This window comes from Leuciscus leuciscus (genome assembly GCF_965113295.1).
Source record: "Leuciscus leuciscus genome assembly, chromosome: 1".
Classification (NCBI taxonomy): domain Eukaryota; kingdom Metazoa; phylum Chordata; class Actinopteri; order Cypriniformes; family Leuciscidae; genus Leuciscus; species Leuciscus leuciscus.
The window spans coordinates 25,882,795-25,901,648 of NC_138725.1; the positions used below are offsets into that span (position 1 = coordinate 25,882,795).

The 18,854-nt window shown below is 36.8% G+C and overlaps 2 protein-coding genes across 3 annotated transcripts in view; one reads left to right on the plus strand and one right to left on the minus strand.

Moving 5' to 3' along the window:
* Window positions 1–18,854, plus strand: part of LOC309498471 (uncharacterized protein) — a 180,273-nt gene that overhangs the window by 126,245 nt on the left and 35,174 nt on the right. Inside the window, exon 1 of one of the 2 annotated variants that reach the window (XM_082169239.1) lies at window positions 18,460–18,637. The exons of the other annotated variant lie outside the window; for it this stretch is intronic. Within the exon in view, the coding sequence (XP_082025365.1) occupies window positions 18,577–18,637 (61 nt within the window). The 5' untranslated portion in view covers window positions 18,460–18,576. Of the gene's footprint in view, window positions 1–18,459; window positions 18,638–18,854 lie in introns of those variants that run through there. 2 annotated transcript variants of the gene reach the window in all.
* Window positions 3,828–18,854, minus strand: part of LOC309501239 (uncharacterized protein) — a 72,889-nt gene continuing 57,862 nt past the window's right edge. Inside the window, exon 3 of the mRNA XM_082173305.1 lies at window positions 3,828–5,291. Coding sequence (XP_082029431.1) covers window positions 4,294–5,291 — 998 coding nt within the window. The 3' untranslated portion in view covers window positions 3,828–4,293. The remainder of the gene's footprint in view (window positions 5,292–18,854) is intronic.

Sequence of the window (18,854 nt, forward strand, 5' to 3'; positions counted from 1 at the left end):
GTTACATCTTGAATTATTCTGAAGTTTGAGAAATCATTCATTTTAGTAGATTAATGTGTAGTCTGGTGTTTCCGCAAATCTCTGTCCAGGGTAGATCAAACTGAAGGCACTTTGAATGGACCATGGGGCACATCTTAGGAAGACCTTCTGATTTCTGACTATCTCCTGACTTAGCATGTTGTACGCTGCAAATATTATAAAAAAAATTACACCTATGGGTCTGTAGTGCATGGCTGCATAGGGTAAAATAATTGCACTGCACTGTCTGACTATTTCAGGACTGGCTAGTTTGTGATCGTGAGCGCGCACTCGTGACGTGACATCTCAAAGCGACACTAGGTCCGTAATGAACAAATAATTGAAAGTATGGGATAATCATTTGCGATTAAAAATTCCCCAACTCTAGACTGCTTTAAGAGGTCTTTAAAGACCCATCTTTTTCAAAATGCTTACTGTCTTTGAAGTGTATCTTATTTATACATATATATATATATATTTTTTTTTCTGTTTTTAATTATTGTTTAATTATCTTATATTATGTTTACTTTACTGTGTAGCGCTTTGGGTTGGAGAAAAGCGCATTACAAATAAAATGCATCATCATCATCATCATAATCAGAATAATCAAAGATCTAAATTAATTCATAATCAATATTTATGATTATTTTCTAATCAGAAATACAATCTAAATTTGATTATCATTTGAAATTGGAGTCAGATTAAGCGTAGAGCTATAGTAATACTAAAACTAAATTCCAATAAATTAAGTGAACTTCACTGGAGCGCTGAAAAGACATACACGCATTAAACCTTCGCCAGGCCGTTGGATTCCGTCATTGGGCCAATGGGTGGTCCTTACAAGTTCATGCCATGCCATTCTTTTGTTTCATGTTTGTAAATAAACTGCATTCGGGTTCTCTTCAAACTTGCCTTCAGTGGAATACGTTATACTTATTGATCAAAGGTTCAGTATGGTGTACCACAAGGATCAGTACTAGGACCGTTGCTGTTCATGCTGTACATGCTACTGTTGGAAAGTTTTTCTTTGTCGAAGCAGAAACCAGGAGATGTTTGGGATCACGTTCAAGAAGTAATTCTTTATTGAGGACTTTGCGTTGATGTGGCTGCAGTTCTTCCAAAGTCGTCTAATCCAGCGATTCCCAAACTGTGGTCCGCGGACCACTAGTGGTCCGTGAGGGTACTGCAGGTGGTCCGTGGAAAGGCAAAATAAAATATAAAATAATATTTTTTTTACCTTCATTTTAACAGGAAATTCACATAAAAAAAGTAAAAAGAATATGTAGGCCTATATTGATATAACATTTTAATTAAATTGTCAAGTTATTGTGTGATTACTAAAAAAGCCTAGTGGTGTTCGGCCGTGACATTCAAGTTCAGTGCCATTAGAACCACAACATTGGTTCGGTGGATAGCAACAGGTTCTCTGAAGAGAAAAGGGCAGAGGCAAATATGTTCTCATTATCACATCACACGCATAGCCTTTAATGGTGCGTTCACACCGGACGAAATTTCGCTTCAAACTTTTGTTTTTACGCGTGTCAATTTCGCTCTTGACGCGCGAATTGATACAAAGTGGTCAAGCGTATCACTAGACGCGGCAGGCGCGAATTTGACATATGATCCCTTTTTGAATTTGACGCGCTATTCGCGTCCGGTGTGAACGCACAGTTAGGCATAGGCAGTTTATATGAAACAAAATGTTTATAAATGGAATGAATAAGCCTGTTATTATTTTAATTTCCAGTTAGTTTCTTGATCTCGCGTTTCTGAAATGTTTTGCGGATGTGCTGTTAAGTGGACAAACTCGAGCCTAGGTACTTTTTGAGGACTTGTAAAACTCTGAAGATTAATAATCCCCTAAAATCGCCAAAGGTTTTGAATGTTGACTATATTCCAGTGTTCTAATTACTGTATAGATTTCATACTCCATTGCTATGGAAATAAGCCTGTTGTTCAAATGAACCTGATTATGCCCTCGGGCGCTTGAGTAAATAAATAAATTAAATATGTGGCAGCCGTTGTGTGCAGTAAACTTTCTTTTAACAAGCCTGTTGTACTGATGTGATGACCAATGATAGTTTTAGAGCTAGTAAGCCTATTTAGAGGTGCAGATTAGTTCAGGTAGGACTCTGTGTAGACATATTTTATCATGTGTATTATGAGGTGGTCCGTGAAAATTCTTGATTACAAATAGTGGTCCACACACACAAAAAGTTTGAAAACCCCTGGTCTAATCTAACATAACTTTACATGGTATCTTATAGCCATTTTAGGAGGGGGGACTTTTGGGGGTGGAGACAAATTCAAACAAAGCATGTAAATGGGTATACAGGTTAAGGAACCCGCCCCAGACCCCAACGTGTTACCAGTCTCAATTTAATCAGCATACCTATTCAAATGCTGATACTGGCCAGGAACTCCGTTTCCAAGGGCCATCACAGAGCCATTAAAGACAAAAGGTGAAAGTCAATCAACCTAATGATTCAACGTCTGGGCTCCGAAAGGTGAGAATCTCAGTGATCTGACTCATTTAAAACACAATAAAGAAAACAGGTCTGGCCTGGTCTCAATAATCATCTGAAATCAGTCTAAACTTTATTAGTTTATTGTCGGTTCTGTCAACACTGCATTGGCTCCCTATTAAACATTGTATACATTTTTAAATATTGCTTATCACTTACAAAGCACTAAATGGTTTAGCTCCGCAGTACTTGAGCGACCTCTTAACGCATTATAGTCTTTCACGTCTATTGCGATCTCACAATTCCTGCCAGTTGATAATACCCAGAATATTGAAATCGACTCCTGGCGGTAGATCCTTCTCCTATTTAACACCAAAACTTTGGAACAGTCTTCCTAACATTGTCTGGGAAGCAGACACACTCTGTGTCAGTTCAAAGCTAGACTAAAAACAAATCTCTTTGGCCTAGCATACACATAACACATTATAGATTTATATAATTCAATGTTAGGCTGCATAGTTTAGATCAGCCGGAATCGGGAACACTTCTCATACACCCTGATCCACTTGGTACATCATAAGAGGGATGGCGTCTATGCTTATATTGGTCTCTCGGTTTATCCCGAGGTTTACCACAGTCCACCTGATCCAGGCCTTATCCAAATCTGATGAAGGACCTGCGCTTGGACACGACGACAACGCAGTCCTGAAGAGTCAACTAGTCTCTACCTCTGTACAGATAAAGTATTGTTGGGATAATTTACGGTTCAAATGGCTACGCGGAAGCGATACAAAATTCGGTATTATACATTTTTCAAGGCTTGTATCTTGGAACCTATTTCATGGTTTGCGTTCTTGAGCCACCAGGCATGTTTTGTGCATATGAGCAGCCGGATTGCATTAAGGGTTTTCAGTTAGAACAGTGTTATGTAAGTGGCCAATAAGTTAATAACTAATGATCGGGGCGACAGAAGTGAATCAATCAAATCTAACTTTAGCTGGACAATAACTTTATTCTTGAGCTGCTGTAAAGCTAAAACAATCTCTGTTACTTTAACCTATCCTTGTATCTCTGTAAAGCTGCTTTGAAACAATCTATATTGTTAAAAGCGCTATAAAAATTTAAGGTGAATTGACCATTCAAGTGTGATTGAGTGGGTTCAGACATTTTGGCACCAGTCTTACACCACTATCAATCTCCACTTACATTTACCTAGTTATTTTTATTACTGACATTTTAATCAGGCTACTCCTCAGGTCGGGCAAGTAAAATTCTCATTCACTTGCCCCTTCAAAAGATCCACTTTTTGTCCCGGACAAGCGTTAATGTCGCGTAAAATTTAATAAAGAAACTCTTCCCACACTGATCACACGTGTGTAGCTTCTCTCTACTGTGGATCCTCTCATGTGTTTTCAGATGTGCTGACTGACTGAATCTCTTGTCACAGTGTGAACACTTGTAAGGTTTTTCTCCAGTGTGAATTCTCTGGTGCAGTTTTAAACATTTCTCTGTTGTAAAAGTCATCTCATACTCAAAGCACATGTACTCTCTCACACCAGTATGATTTTTCTGATGTGTATGTTAAGATTGCAGAAGTGAAAAACTCTTTCCACATACAGAACATGAATGTGGCTGATTACATGTGAACGACATACATTTACATTGTATCATTTAGGACGAGCTTTTATCCAAATTGACTAAAAAAATTAGAACATTAGAAGCAATCAGACCAGCAAGAGGCAAACAGTATACAAGTGTTGTAACAAGTCTCAGTTATTCTAGCACAGAACACATACGTTTTTTTTGTTTTTTAAATCAGTGAACACTTGTAAGGTTTTTCTCCAGTGTGGATCCTCTCATGTGTTTTCAGATATGATGACTGGCTGAATCTCTGGTCACAGTGTGAACACTTGTAAGGTTTTTCTCCGCTGTGGATCTTCTCATGTTTTTTCAGATTTGATGACACACTGAATCTCTTGTCACAGTGTGAACACTTGTAAGGTTTTTCTCCAGTGTGGATCCTCTCATGTGTTTTCAGATGTTGTGACAGACTGAATCTCTTGTCACAGTGTGAACACTTGTAAGGTTTTTCTCCAGTGTGAATGATCTGGTGCTGTTTCAAACATTGAGCTGTAGTAAAAATCTTCTCACACTCAAAGCACATGTACTCTCTCACACCAGTATGAATTTTATGATGTATATGTAAAGTTGGCAGCAGTGAAAAACTCTTTCCACACTCAGAACATATATGTGGCTTCTCCTTCGTATGAACTGTCTGGTGTGTCTTCAGGTTTGATGCCTTAATAAATGTTTTGCCACATTGATCACAAGTGAGCGGTTTCTCTCCATTGTGGATCATCATGTGTTCCTTAAGACTTACTTTTTGTGTGAAACTCTTCCAACACTGATCACAGGTGAACGGTTTCTCTCCAGTGTGGATTTTCATGTGTTCCTTAAGATTTACTTTATGTGTGAAACTCTTCCCACACTGATCACAGGTGTACGGCTTCTCTCCGGTGTGAATTCTCATGTGTTTCTTAAGATATGAGTTTAGTGTGAATCTCTTCCCACATTGATCACATGTGTGTGGTTTCTCTCCGGTGTGAATTCTCATGTGAATCTCAAGATTATATTTTGTAGAGAAACTCCTCCCACAGTGAGTGCAGCTTGCAGATTTCTTGGCTCTTCTTTTCTTTAAAAATTGATTTTTAGTCTTTAAACGACTCAAAGGTTTTTCTACAGGTTGTACATGATGTTTCTCCTCCACTTCACTCAGTTCTTCACTCTCCTCCTTCACTTCTATCAGGTCTGAAATGAAAGAAAGAAAAAATATTTTTATTTTCAAAATAATTCAAAAAGAGAAATATGAAGTGAGAGGACATAAGTAAGGGTTAATGCCCGATGAGGTGTCCGTTGTCAGGTATTAATGGACGACAGCGAGGCGTGAACCGTCCGACGCGCAGCAGAGGGGGAAAACACGGCACAGAATCTGCTCTTTTAAAGGCTCATAATGATATTCTATTAAGTGCTGATTCGGGATCCTCAACAATTTTGGTGTTATTAGATCTTAGTGTGTCATTTGATGCAGTGGATCATAACATATTGGTCTCTCGATTGGAACACCATGTTGGAGTGCGAGGAATGGCCCTTCAGTGGTTTAAGTCCTATCTAACGAAACCGTAGTTTTGCAGTTAAACTTGGCGAATGTTTGTCGACTTCAGCTCCACTTACTTGTGGTGTACCTCAAGGGTCCATTCTTGCTCCCCTTTTGTTTTTGTTATACATGCTCCCTTTGGGATCTATTTTCAATAAACATGGTGTCTTTTTTCACTGTTATGCCAACAACACACAGATTTATCTGCCATTCAAAAAGAATAACAAGAACGCTTTAAGTCTGCTTGACGTAAAAAGCTGGATGGCTTTAAATGATCTGAAACGTAATGATAATAAAAAAAATTTTTTTAATTGGACAAATTGAAAATTCAGTTTCTCTCAATTCTAATCTTGGTCCTTTGGCTAAGTACAATAAGGCGTTTGTGAAGAACTTAGGCGTACTTTTGACAAAGAACTCAAATTTGATAAGCAAATAAATAATGTTGTTAAATCCTGCTTTTTTAATCTGAGACTTCTATACAAGTTTAAGTGCTTTCTTTTAATGACCTTGAGAAAGTTATCCACGCCTTTATCTTTTCCCGACTCGATTACTGTAATACTCTTGGCGCGTTTACAGATAGTCCAAAATGCGGCCGATAGGATATAGACAGGTACAAGAAAGCGTGATGATTGCTGTTGCTGATCCGTTTCCGTATAGGATAAACTTTTAATGTTTGTTTTTAAATCCTTAAATTGTTTGGCACCCACACATCTTGATTCCTTAGTGAAACGTTATACATCAAATAGATCCCTGCGGTCTTCCGATCAGTCTCTTTTAACGATTCCAAGATCTAGATTAAAACTTAGGGGTCGCCTTCTCGATCGCTACCCCAAAACTTTGGAATTTGTTACCAGTTCACATCAGATTGGCTCAGACTATTTTGAGTTTTAAATCATTGTTAAAAACTCATCTATTAACTCAGGCTTTTAATTCCTCTGGGCATTGAGTCAAAATTCTCTGTAGTTGTTTTATGTTGTTTTTGTGTTATGTTGTCTATGTATTTATTTTTAAATATTTATATCTCTGGAAAGCACATTGGTGCAACTGCAGTTGCAATGAATTGTGCTATATAAATAAAAGAAAGAAAGAAAGAAAGAAAGAAAGAAAGAAAGAAAGAAAGAAAGAAAGAAAGATATTACGATTTCTTTACCATGAGTCCAGCAGGCGTAAATGATATGACGCAGCGCCTGAAAATAGTCCCCAGCTCGGTAACTTCCAACGTGACCGGGACTAAGTTTGTCTAACCTATTAGACCTATTTTCAGGCGCTGCGTCATATCATTACGCCTGCTGAACTCATGGTACGGCAGCAAAGTTTCTTGATTATTATGCAGGAATGAGTGTATAGTTCCTAGCCATACCAGCCTAGAAAATCGCAACTTTACATTTTCCGTCGGTCTTAGTACACGATGTAACTACAGAAGAGTCAAGTTTTAAATAGGAAAAATATTGAAACTCTTTGGTAATTTTTTTGAGAGAGATGCTAACGGTCTTGTCCGATTCAATGATCTATGCTAAGCTATGCTAAAAGTGGTACCGCCAGACCCGGAGATCGGCTGAATGGATTCGAAAATGGTAAAACTCAACTATTTAACTCTGGGGGAGTTGTAAAATGAGCCTATTTCCAAAAAAAGTGGAGTATCCCTTTAATGTTAGTTCATGTTTGTTTTTAATGAATCTATTGTAATAAAAAATATATTTTAATAGCCTATAAATTAGCATTTGTAGAAATGCATATAAGCCAAGATTTAAAAAGGCTATTTTGTAGAATAGTGTTAATGGATACATAACCTTAAAGTGTTCCTGGTACATTAAACATCCTTCCATGGTGAGACTAAAAATACCATGAACTTTCCCAACTAAACCTTAACTAACTTTTCCTCATGGAATAGTAAGAAAAGCCCTCTTTGTTCTCTTTATACTGAACATTTTCCTTATGATTCTGAAAGAAAACGTGTCGGGTGTCTACTTTTGCTATATTAACGATTACGAACTTTAATGCACATCTGATTGATTGATAGATAGATAGATAAACCACACACACTTATTTCAGTGTTATTAATGTTGTAGTTATTTCAGCAGTTTCCTTCGTACATTCAGTTTAACTACATTAAGTCATTCATGATTCATCGAATGAAACTCATCTCCATACCAGTGTGATGACTCCAATCTTCAACCAGATGGTAGGGCTGCAACACCGATTGTTTTGATAATCGATTAATCTAACGATTATTAGAACGATTAATAACCTAATCGTCGATTATTTCGCCCATTAATCAGTAAGTTTGGAACGATTATTCAGCTTTTTCATTTAGTTAAAACACTGAGTTATACATATTTTAACTATAATATAAAAAAAGAAAATCACTTTCTTCTTTTGAAATGGTTGTTTTAATGAACTTTGAGACAACTAAACAGGTCATTCTCTTTAAGTTTTCAGATTTCTGTCCAACTCAAATCACACACACAAATGCTCTCTAAGCATTGGTTAAATATTCTGTTCTCTTTCAATAGAAAAAAATAAACAAAAATTAATCAGCTGAATTACAGACAAACTTTATCTGCAATCAAGTATTATAAGTATACAATAAAATAAAATAAACATTGACATGACAATTGAGCTGACAGAGACATTCTCATTCACCTTTTAATTTACAGTATAAAAAAGTAACTGTCATGATATTCTTCATAACATCTCCTTTTGTAAGTCTTCATGAATATGGAACAAAATACAGGCAAGTGATAAGACCGTAATACCTAATAGTGTTACAATAATAAAAAAAGCCCTGACTCCTAAGCTCGATCAAGCTTTATTATATGTGTAATTCTATTATTATTGTTAATATTATTACTATTATTAGTTGTATTGCATTCTCTAATAAAGAGATTTACTGCTAGTTATTTAGCTCCAGCTGGAGAATATTCACCTCTCACTGGCTCCTCTCGTGCCGGGGTGTTTCCTTTTTAAGTGCTTTAACATGCATGTTGTGCTCCCGTGAAAAGCAAGTTCCACCTTGCATGTATTGCACACGACAGCATTCTTGGTTTAAAGTATTGTGAAACTTTCACACACCTAGCTAGTTTGCACTCCTATATATTTCGCTCTGTTTTCTTCTACCGCAATAGCATTAGTAAGGGCTGCATTACAGCCTAGCGCTACAGCGTCGCAGCGGTCAAATCACGATATTGCAGGCCCTTACATTAGGTCACGTGAGATCAAACGACTACTCGACAACAAAGATATTTTGTCGAAATTTTTTTTACTTTCGACTAATCGTTTCAGCCCTACAAGATGGAACTGGATAATATTCTGAATGTTCTGATCCAGTCTGACTTCTGACCTGTAACGCTGCCTGGATCATAATCATACACTGTTCATTTATTGGCCAGAGGAGAACTGGCCCCCGACTGAGCCTGGGTTGTCCCAAGGTTTTTTTCTCCATTCTTTCACTGATGGAGTTTTCATTCCTTGCCACTGTCGCCTTTGTCTCTTGGCTTGCTTATTTGGGGACACCTAATATTCAACAATATTTTTGACCTGCCTGCATTGTCACCACTATATTAGAACTGAACTGAACACAAACTAACTTTGTTATTTTCCTATTATCACTGTAAAGCGGCTTTGAAAAAGCGCTATATAAATAAAGGTGACTTGACTTGAAGCTGGTAATGCTGTTTGTGGAGTTGTTTAATCCGCATCTGCTGAGATGATGCAAGCTGCTCATCCCAAATAAGGGGAGTGGCGATACTAGTAGCGTCCACCGTGTTTTCCTCATTAAGTTCTGGGGGAGAGAAACACCTGTGTTGCATTAGCAATCAGAGATCAAAACTAGTATAAAGGTATGATGTATTTGTTGTTTGGGAGGGTTTTACTTGTTGCTGCTGCTGAGTTCCTTGCCGAGGCTGCTGTGCCGGAAGGTGGGTTGGTTGCTATGTATTTAGCATGAGTGGGATTGATGGCAGTGTTAATTTCGCTGCCGAATAATTTGTCATTATTTTCGTCAACGACATTTTTTCACAGACGACAACGAGACGATAACTAAATAAAAACTAGTTTTGAATGACAAAAACTATGACGAAAATCTATTGACATTTTCGTCAACGAATAAAAACTAGACGAAAATGTTAGATAGTGACGATTTGGGAAGCGATCCAGTCTGATGTCCTGCGTTTGTGGTAACTTAGATGTGCACATTTGTACTGTGACGTGATCTACCCAGCGGCACACGAGTTGGCATGCGCTGCATGTCTCATAAAACGTTAAAACATGTAAACGTCTGGGAGAATGAGTAGAGCAGACATGAAGATCTGAATGAGAGACGATGCAAAAAAAGAGCTAGGCTATATTCGGTACGGTTTTCTGTGCGCACACACCCGACCCGAAGCGTGCAGCCATTCACATCATACAGCGTGCGAGTACAGAATTGAGCTCTCTTTCGTGTCTGAATGGACAAATACACACAACAGCTAGTTGTTACCGAATGGACAAATACACACAAATATTATGTCTAAATATCCGTTTTGGAGAGTATTCACGTAAATTATGTCGGTTATGTCTTAAACAGTTGTGAGTGTATCTATGTGCATCAGTGCATTGGATCCGCATGTCATTGGACATGATCCGATGTCTTAAAGTGACAGTGGGTAATAAACAATGCGATCTGTGTCCTTAATATTGATCAAGCAACAAAAGAAAAAGAGAAAAGCATACACTGCTTTTATTATGAATTATTTTTATGAATATTAATTCATACAAATAAATATGTCTGCTTCAAAGAATAGAGAATGATGTAGGCCTATGCTTCTAAAGAATTCATCATTCATTGAAAAAAAGACTGTCGTCTACTTTAGGAAAAGTGGTTTTATTTACTTTTAAGATATTTTTTTAAGTTACAGTAGTTAAATCTGTATCTGTATTGCACGTTCAAACTTTAAAATCATATATTAGCAGGTTAATATACGTTTTCTCCGGGAGTATATGGGTTTGGCAATTTTAGAGAAATTCTAAATAAATGCATTTAAATTGAAACCCATTATATTTTAGTCGACTACCGTAGATTTAGTCGAATACAATCTTATTGTATTTCGTCGACTAAAACTAAAACAATTCAGATGACTAAAATATGACTAAAACTAAATGGCATTTTAGTCAAAAGACTATGACTAAAACTAAATCAAAATTTGCTGTCAAAATTAACACTGATTGATGGTCTGTCCTGATTGATATTTGGTGTGTGTATTTATTGGTGTGGTTTTTAATATGACTTTGAGGTTTGCAGTGCAATGAAATTATGCATGAGAGGTGATCACATGTATTGATTTAATGCTGAATATATTATCCTGTTTCTTGATGTCTTATTCTCTAAGGTAACTTATTGCTGGTTATCATTAACTAAGTATCTGAGTTGAATTGTACCTGTCATGATTGCATTAACCTGCTGCCCCCCTGGGTTTTAATATTATGATTGTCTAAACAAATAAAATTGTAATCTAAAGAGTTTTTGGTACTTGAGTGTCTTGGTTTTTGACCCACCGAAAATCTTTGGTCCAGTAGAGAACCTGTGAATCACTCTTACTGTGAGTTTGGGCTGGTTACAATGACATTTACATTACATTTAATCATTTAGCAGCAGACGCTTTTATCTAAAGCAACTTACCTATAAATACAATATTTACAGTATATTATATTATATTGTAATATTTACATAATACAGTGACGCAATGAAAGATTATTAATAGCCATTCTTGTTCTGTCCTATCTATCATGTGTTGCTACCTCATTAAACAGCTGTGCTATACATTTAAAAAATGTCTAAATTTCATAGTAGGCTATATATAATTGATATTTTTGTTATCTTGTTTTTCATGAACGATACAAAGAGCAATGTGTAACGTTTTACCAGATTTAGTGTTACACTTATTGTCTCTAATTTGTTCCCCACTAAACGTTTTTTTCACAACATGTTCAGATTTTATACAATTATTGTGCACTCGTGATTTTTCTAGACTAAATTTTACTGCTGAATTATCCACTAATCTAGTTCATAATAGCATTTATGTCAGATTATGATCATATATTTTGTATACAAAAATAATACACATTTAACAGAATCGATTGATGTATGAAACTCCTATGGAAAATCAAAGTCAACAGAGTATTTATGAGTTTCTTTTACACTAATAAAAAAAAAGCGAGCTGGTATCGCCGGCGATACCGTAGACCTCAGGGGGTTAATCAAATAATATAAAGAATTTGAAAAACATTTAGTGCATTAAACTTTCTACATTATTACTTAGACATCAAGAATCAGTGTATGACTCTCAACAATGGTGACAATCAATGAAATGCTTCATGCTGCAGTGCATGCTGGGTACAACCAAAAAAAACTCACCCATATCTCCCAGCATGCATTGCGGCATTAATAAATTATGCATCAGGATTTTTGTCGCTTTTGTCACCATTGTTGAGATTCATATGCTGTTACTTGATGTCTGTGTGAGTTTAAGTATTGCCATAGATGAAAGGTTTTTGTGCACTAACTATAAAAAAAAAGTATATTGTTTGATAGATTTCATGCTGATAAAACAATATAAAAAAACACAAGTCCTATATAATCAAAGCATTAGACACTGAACAAGATCAGCAAATCAGGCAATTACATGATGATGACTTTGTCATCATCATCATCATCATCAATAAACAGCCAACATCACCTGATCTCTTTTTCTCTTGGCTTTTTTGCTGCAACAAACGTGTTTTATAAACACATAATTATAGCAGCCAGAGAAATTTTTATATTAAAGAGTCAAGGGTCAAGAGTCCAACTAAAGCAAACGCTAACCACCATCATGGTGACTTTAAAATACACCTATTGTTTTCATTCAAACGGAAATGAAATAAAGTCAGTCTGGTTAGTAATAAGTGAAGCTGGTAATGCTGTTTGTGGAGTTGTTTAATCCTCCTCTGCTGAGATCTTCACAGATTTAATGTCTTCTTTTCTCTTCAGTTGATGTCAATCTAAGGCTGTGGCTGAAGTCAGTTGTAGTTCTTGTGTTTCTCTTTCCTTCAGTGATTCTGCTTGTTAACAGCAGGTGTTCATAATTAATGCTCAATCATCAGTTAATTATCTCATTAACTTCAACACCGCTTTAACTCTGTAGTGTGCACACATATGAACACTGAGCAGTGTTAATTTAACATGGGCGTTTTTCTGTGTACTATTACATAAATCTTACCTGTTTCATTTACATACGACTGACAAATATAAATCACATTCAGTTTATTAATACAATTACATAAATCTTATCTGTTTCATTTAGATATGACTTAAAAATATGAATCACATTCAGATTATTGATTGGTTTATGTTAAAACTATGTAATCCAAATGCATGGAAATTTGTTATGCAATTCAAATACATAAATCTTATTTTTAGACAAAAAATTTTTTTTGAGTGAGCGGGACATGGCGGGAGACCAGGTCAGAACATACGCATGCAATTTGCTCGCAATACAGGGCAAAAATAAGTTAAATGTATGCAGCTGCATATATTAATAAACTCCTAAGCCTAAAACAAATTCTAACAAAAGGTTTCTCAGCTATTTTTTCTAGTATTAGGTGCCCTTATTAACATACTAAAAGTTTACCAAAGTTTGACCACTAGAAATGTGTAATTTTCAAGATGGTGTCCAAGATGGGTAAGAAACCCTTAAAATGTCCTAACTCCTTCATTATTTTACCTAGTTAACTCCTTGTTTTCTGGATCTATGAATCCATTGGTCTAAATTGCCCTGACATGATTACATACTTATGGAATACATGAGTTTGTAAGATTACTGTAAGGTTTTATCTTTGTTTGGGGTGAACCAGAGATGTTAACGATTTAGCCATGATTTAGCGATTTGTCATGTAACTCCTACTCAGTATGTGTTTTTAGACACATACCCTCTTTTTGCTAAAACACAGACTTGACATTCAATTTAAAAGTTATTGCACCCAAAAGTAACTTAAGCAACTCTGAAACCCCGAAAAGAGGCCTGTGTGTGAACCCTCTAAAATGGTCACTCATTTAAATTTGAATAAGTTAATATATATGTAATGCATCCTCTATAGATGTTTTTGAGTATAAAGGTGGCATCATACTAAACCTCAGGTTTAGCAAAATTCAGGTAAACCTTCAGACTGCTACTTCTCGTCCCAAAGAAGGATGGGGTTTGAGCCCCATTTTGGACCTGCGTCATCTGAATTTTTCCCTTTACAAAGGAAGTTCAAGATGCTGATGTTGAAAACTATCCTGGCGCAAATTCAAACAGGGGACTGGTTCGTCACCGTGGACCTGAAGGACACCTTTTACCACATCCAGGTCATTTCAATGGCACCGGAAGTTTCTCTGGTTCGCCTTTGGGGGAAAGACGTATCAGTGTCGGGTCCTTCCATTTGGTTTAGCTCTGGCTCCGCGGACGTTCTCCAAGTGCATGGATGCAGCTCTGGCCCCCTTGAGGTTCCAGGGCATCCATGTGCTAAATTATCTAGACGACTGGCTCATTCTGGCTCATTCCAAAGAGTTGGTGTGTCGTCACAGGGACGTCCTTCTCCACCACCTCCGGTCTCTTGGTCTCAGGTTGAATGCTCAGAAGAGTGTCTTAACTCCTTCTCAGCAAACCACTTTCCTGGTAGTCTAACTCGATTCTCTCTCGATGCAGGCCCGTCTGACCCCTGCTCGAGTTTCCAGTCTCCGTGCGTGCTTGGCCCGTTTCACACTCGGCCATCATGTAGCGGTGGGCATATGTCGCATGTATTTGGGGCTCATGGCAGCAGCCTCTCCTGTGCTGCCCTTGGGTCTCCTTCATGTGAGACCATTCCTGTGGAGGATGAAACTCAGGGGCATCCGCCATTCTTGGTCTGCCTTCCACCTGCTGAGAGTGTCGCGCAGGTGCCTTTGCACTCTTTGGAGGTGGAAATACTCCCCTTTTTTACTACAGGGGGTCAAGATGGGTGTAGTTTGCCATCGCCAGGTTGTCACAACGGACTCCTATTTGACTGGTTGGGGTGCGGTCTTCGAGGACAGACCGGCGTGCGGTGTTTGGATGGGCGAGCCTCTCTCGTGGCACATAAATTGCCTCAAGTTGCTAGCCGTCTCTCTGGCCTTGTGTCATTTTCTCCCAGCCCTGATGGGTTTTCATGTCATTGTCAGGACAGACAACATGGCAGTGGGGGGAACACCTTTGCCATAATATTATATTTTGGATATATCATATGCACACAGTTATTCAAAACCTAAAACTCTTTTTTATGAGCTCCTATGTACATTTATTTACAAGATTGAAAGTAATTGGCAGAGAGATGTTGAAAAGTTCACGGTAAACACGAAAGCAAGATTGAAACCAAACTATTTATTTTTTTACTGTAAGTGTTTGTGGTTGTGAATACAGTATTGCACAGTCCGAACAACCTATAACTTGACCTTTGGCCTTTTATAGGCCTATTCGAAAGCCATGATTGATTGGTGTTCAGTAAAGCAATGAGTGTTTGCGTAAGGATGATAAAAATTATGTAATACTGATACATTGAATGGGTTGATATAAGTTAAAGATACTTAAAATGGTCCATAAAAAGGAGAAAGTTAAAATACACTTACCACTTGTAGATCGGTAATCCATTGCTTTTTGGGTAAAAGAGGCTAAAGCGATTACAGTTTTTCTCAATTGTTTACACACAAATACTGGTACTTGAGACACAATGACCACAATGTGTAACTCATTCACCAACCGCCTGAACCAATTCTGCTAAACTACAAGCACAATTCCTGCTTTACACTCAAATTGCAGTTTCTAAAACACACCTTTTCCAAAGCACTACACACAATTCTCTGCTTTTGGCACAATTTTCATGCAGAAAATCTCTTGTTTTCAGAAAGAACACACTGCCATTCAAATATTCACACTGACTCATCACAAGGGCAAACACCCGTCACACAGTTTTACAATTAGCAATTAGAGCTTTAGCATAAAAGGGCAACAGGTGAGCTCTTCAATGGAGCAATGGATGCCAACATTGGATTTTTTTTTTTTTTTTTTTTTTTTACTGTATACAGTCAATTCTTCTGTTGTTTTGTATGTAGACCACTGTATGTACAACTTTGTGTTGGTTGGGATGTACACTGTGTAAATTTTTTGTGGGAAAAATAAAATATATTTGTTACCATGTATTTGTGTGTTCTGAGTATAAAAACAATATTTTAAAATATTTTACAACACACTTATGTATGTACTGTCTGTAGTAAGTGTAACACTGAACAAAAAAGGCCTAAGTCATTATGATGAATGGAGAAGTGTTTTGCATTCATCATCATAGTGTTTTACATTGAGCACATCAGTGTTCAACTGGTTCTTATAAATGTCCATTCATATGATGGTTTGTGTGTGTCATTTGAAAACAAAATACCATTTTGATAAGAAATAACATTGGTTTGAATGTAAAGTTTCATTTTGCATGAGAATTGAGGGGTTTTGCCCATTGTGTGTGTTTTTTTGGATTTGTGTGTAGAGTTCTGAAAATATGAGGCATGCTTTCAGAAAATGTGTGTACAGAAAAACTGTAATAGGATAAAAAGACGATCTGTGTTTAAAATGCTGTTTTATTTAACTTCTATAACATTTTGGGGAAATGCACCTTAAAGTACAATATGCAGTGTTTGCTTGTTTACATAAGTTTCACTTTCTTTTTGCCAAAAGTTTAAGTACCAGTTTGTGATTGGAGGATCTGTTAATGATTGCTAATGCCTCGTTCAGCCTGTGTACGGAACGTGTGGCTTACGTTCATCCATTAAAACATTGGACTTGACTGAAGCTACATCGTGTCCGTGTCGTACTTTCTATTTCCTCTTTTACAGAGGCGTAACATTTGCACACGTGAGGAGAGTGTGTGAGGATCTGATGAATTATTGTGGCATTTTGAAAAAGGAAATCAAGATACTTCTTGTTAGATTTTTGTGAGTTACATAGAGAATTGTGTGTTGTGGTTTGCAAAAAAAAGTGTCTTTGACTTAGTCAAAGGCCCAGATTTAGTGTATGGTTTTGTTTGTATTGTGTAACAAGTAAGAATTTTATGTGAAAGCAGTTGAAAAAAAAACTATTTTTATAGTTTAATAATATAATAATAATCAAAAGAAAGGAGTGTTATGGCAATTAATTGTACTTCATGTAATGTATGTTCTTGCATGACAACAGCCAATAGTTTAGTGGAGAATTACTGTGTACTGTGTCCAAATGTGAGCTGAAGATGTCTTTGCAACATAAGGTGTTACATGTCTACAAGACATTCTGCAATTTCTTAGAAACAGTTCCTCTTCTTGGGACTAGAGAATGAGAGATGTTTTTGTCTCCTTGTATGGTATAAATCTTCGTTCTGAATAACAGTAAAACAGCAGTGAGGTGTGAGTGATGTAAATAAAGACAGCCCGCACTAGCCGTTGTTGCCCTTCACTGCAGAAAACTGATGTCTGTGTGTAAATGGCCTTCTTGCAAGAATAAAATACTTTAAAGACAAGTGGGTTTGGTTTTCATTACAGTCTCACCACTACATAGATCATTTCCGCAATACTCTCGAATCTTCGGGTTCGAGTAGTTCGTTCATCACGTGACATCCCCTCATAAACTGAGCTATGCAGTCGGTACCGGGTACAGAATTGATTAGTTCATGTCTTGAGTCTTCAGGTTTGAGTCGTTCGGTCTTTTGTAACGTTACGAATCGTTCATGACCAATCGTTCGAACCAGAATCAGAACACAGGAGAATCACACATGAAATGAAACCTCTTCTGGATCAAGATCAGGAAGCTGGCAGGAGTAACATGACAGAGGAGAATCAGTCTGATTCAGTGGAAAAACACACAAAAAAAAATGGTTTCAATGAAAAACATAAAACTTTAGCTAAACAATATTTTTTATGTCTATGAAAATTATTTCATGACAATGTTTGGTCGCCATTGTGGTGATCAGTGTTCCTTTTAGTTGGGCAGTTTGACTCTTCGCTTTTATGTGAGTTTGTGGTCTTTGTAACAGTGTTTACTAATACACATAATTTGTTGCAAAGGGAACCAGAAACCAAAATGATAAGGTGATAATAGTTCTTTATCATCATAAAGTACAATAGTTCAATAATCGTATCCCTAATAAAAAAAGTGGTTAATTATTATCAGTAAACTATTTCCAGTTTTCTTGCCACAGATCCGACATTTTGAATATGGATTTTTAAATATGTTGCATTGGATTTTTTTAAACACACACACAGACAACAAGAATAGGCATTTGAATCTCAACAATGGTGACACTTCATGTCTTCATGAAACATGTCACCATTGTGTCACAACTAAAACAAACAATTTAAATTAATTGATTTTCTTCAGCAAGAAAAATAATACTTTTTATGTTTTATGAAAATATTGTCTAGGGCAAGTTATTCATTTTTCATTGGCTCAAGTAATGAAATATAGATGTGAACCATTACCCTATTTTTCATTGGATGAATGGAAACATTTTTAAGACAATATATGAAGGATTTTCTTTTTTCTTTTGCTTCTCCTTTGTTAGACTGTGTATTCTATACTCTTGTGTAACCTTTTGTGGTTTTAATTGAGCAAGGTGACTGTGGGCTTGTGGGCTGTGCTTTTATTTCTGATATTACATGTCACATGTGAGCTCACTGTTGAGGTTTGTTACTCATGTTACTCAAAACTCAGTTTGACCACATCGAGCACTGATAATCTCTGATTCGTGTTTACACTGATGATGGCTGTGGATTGTTGTTCCTCTTTTCTCTTTTAGCTGGTTGCTTCATACAGTTGAGTAGAAGCTTTACACATGAAGTCAAGGTATTGCTGAACCATTTTTACTGAGGGGCTGATGATGTTAAACTGAAGGGAAGACTGTCAGAAACAGAAAATGGCTGAAAAGAGTGATTTGTGTCTGTTGGGACTGATCATTCTCTGCTCACTTCACACAGGTAAACACATTTCTACATGCTCTTTAAACTCACGAGAAAGGGTTAAATATTAATATACTTACATAAAAATGTTTTACTAGAGCTGGTCTGGCATGGAGTCTGTGAATGAGTTAGTTTCAACACGCTTTATTCGTCCTCATATTCATGTTCTGCTCTCACAGTCACTGTCACTTGCTGTGCACCACCTGATGTATTCTGGTGTGTGTATCACATTATA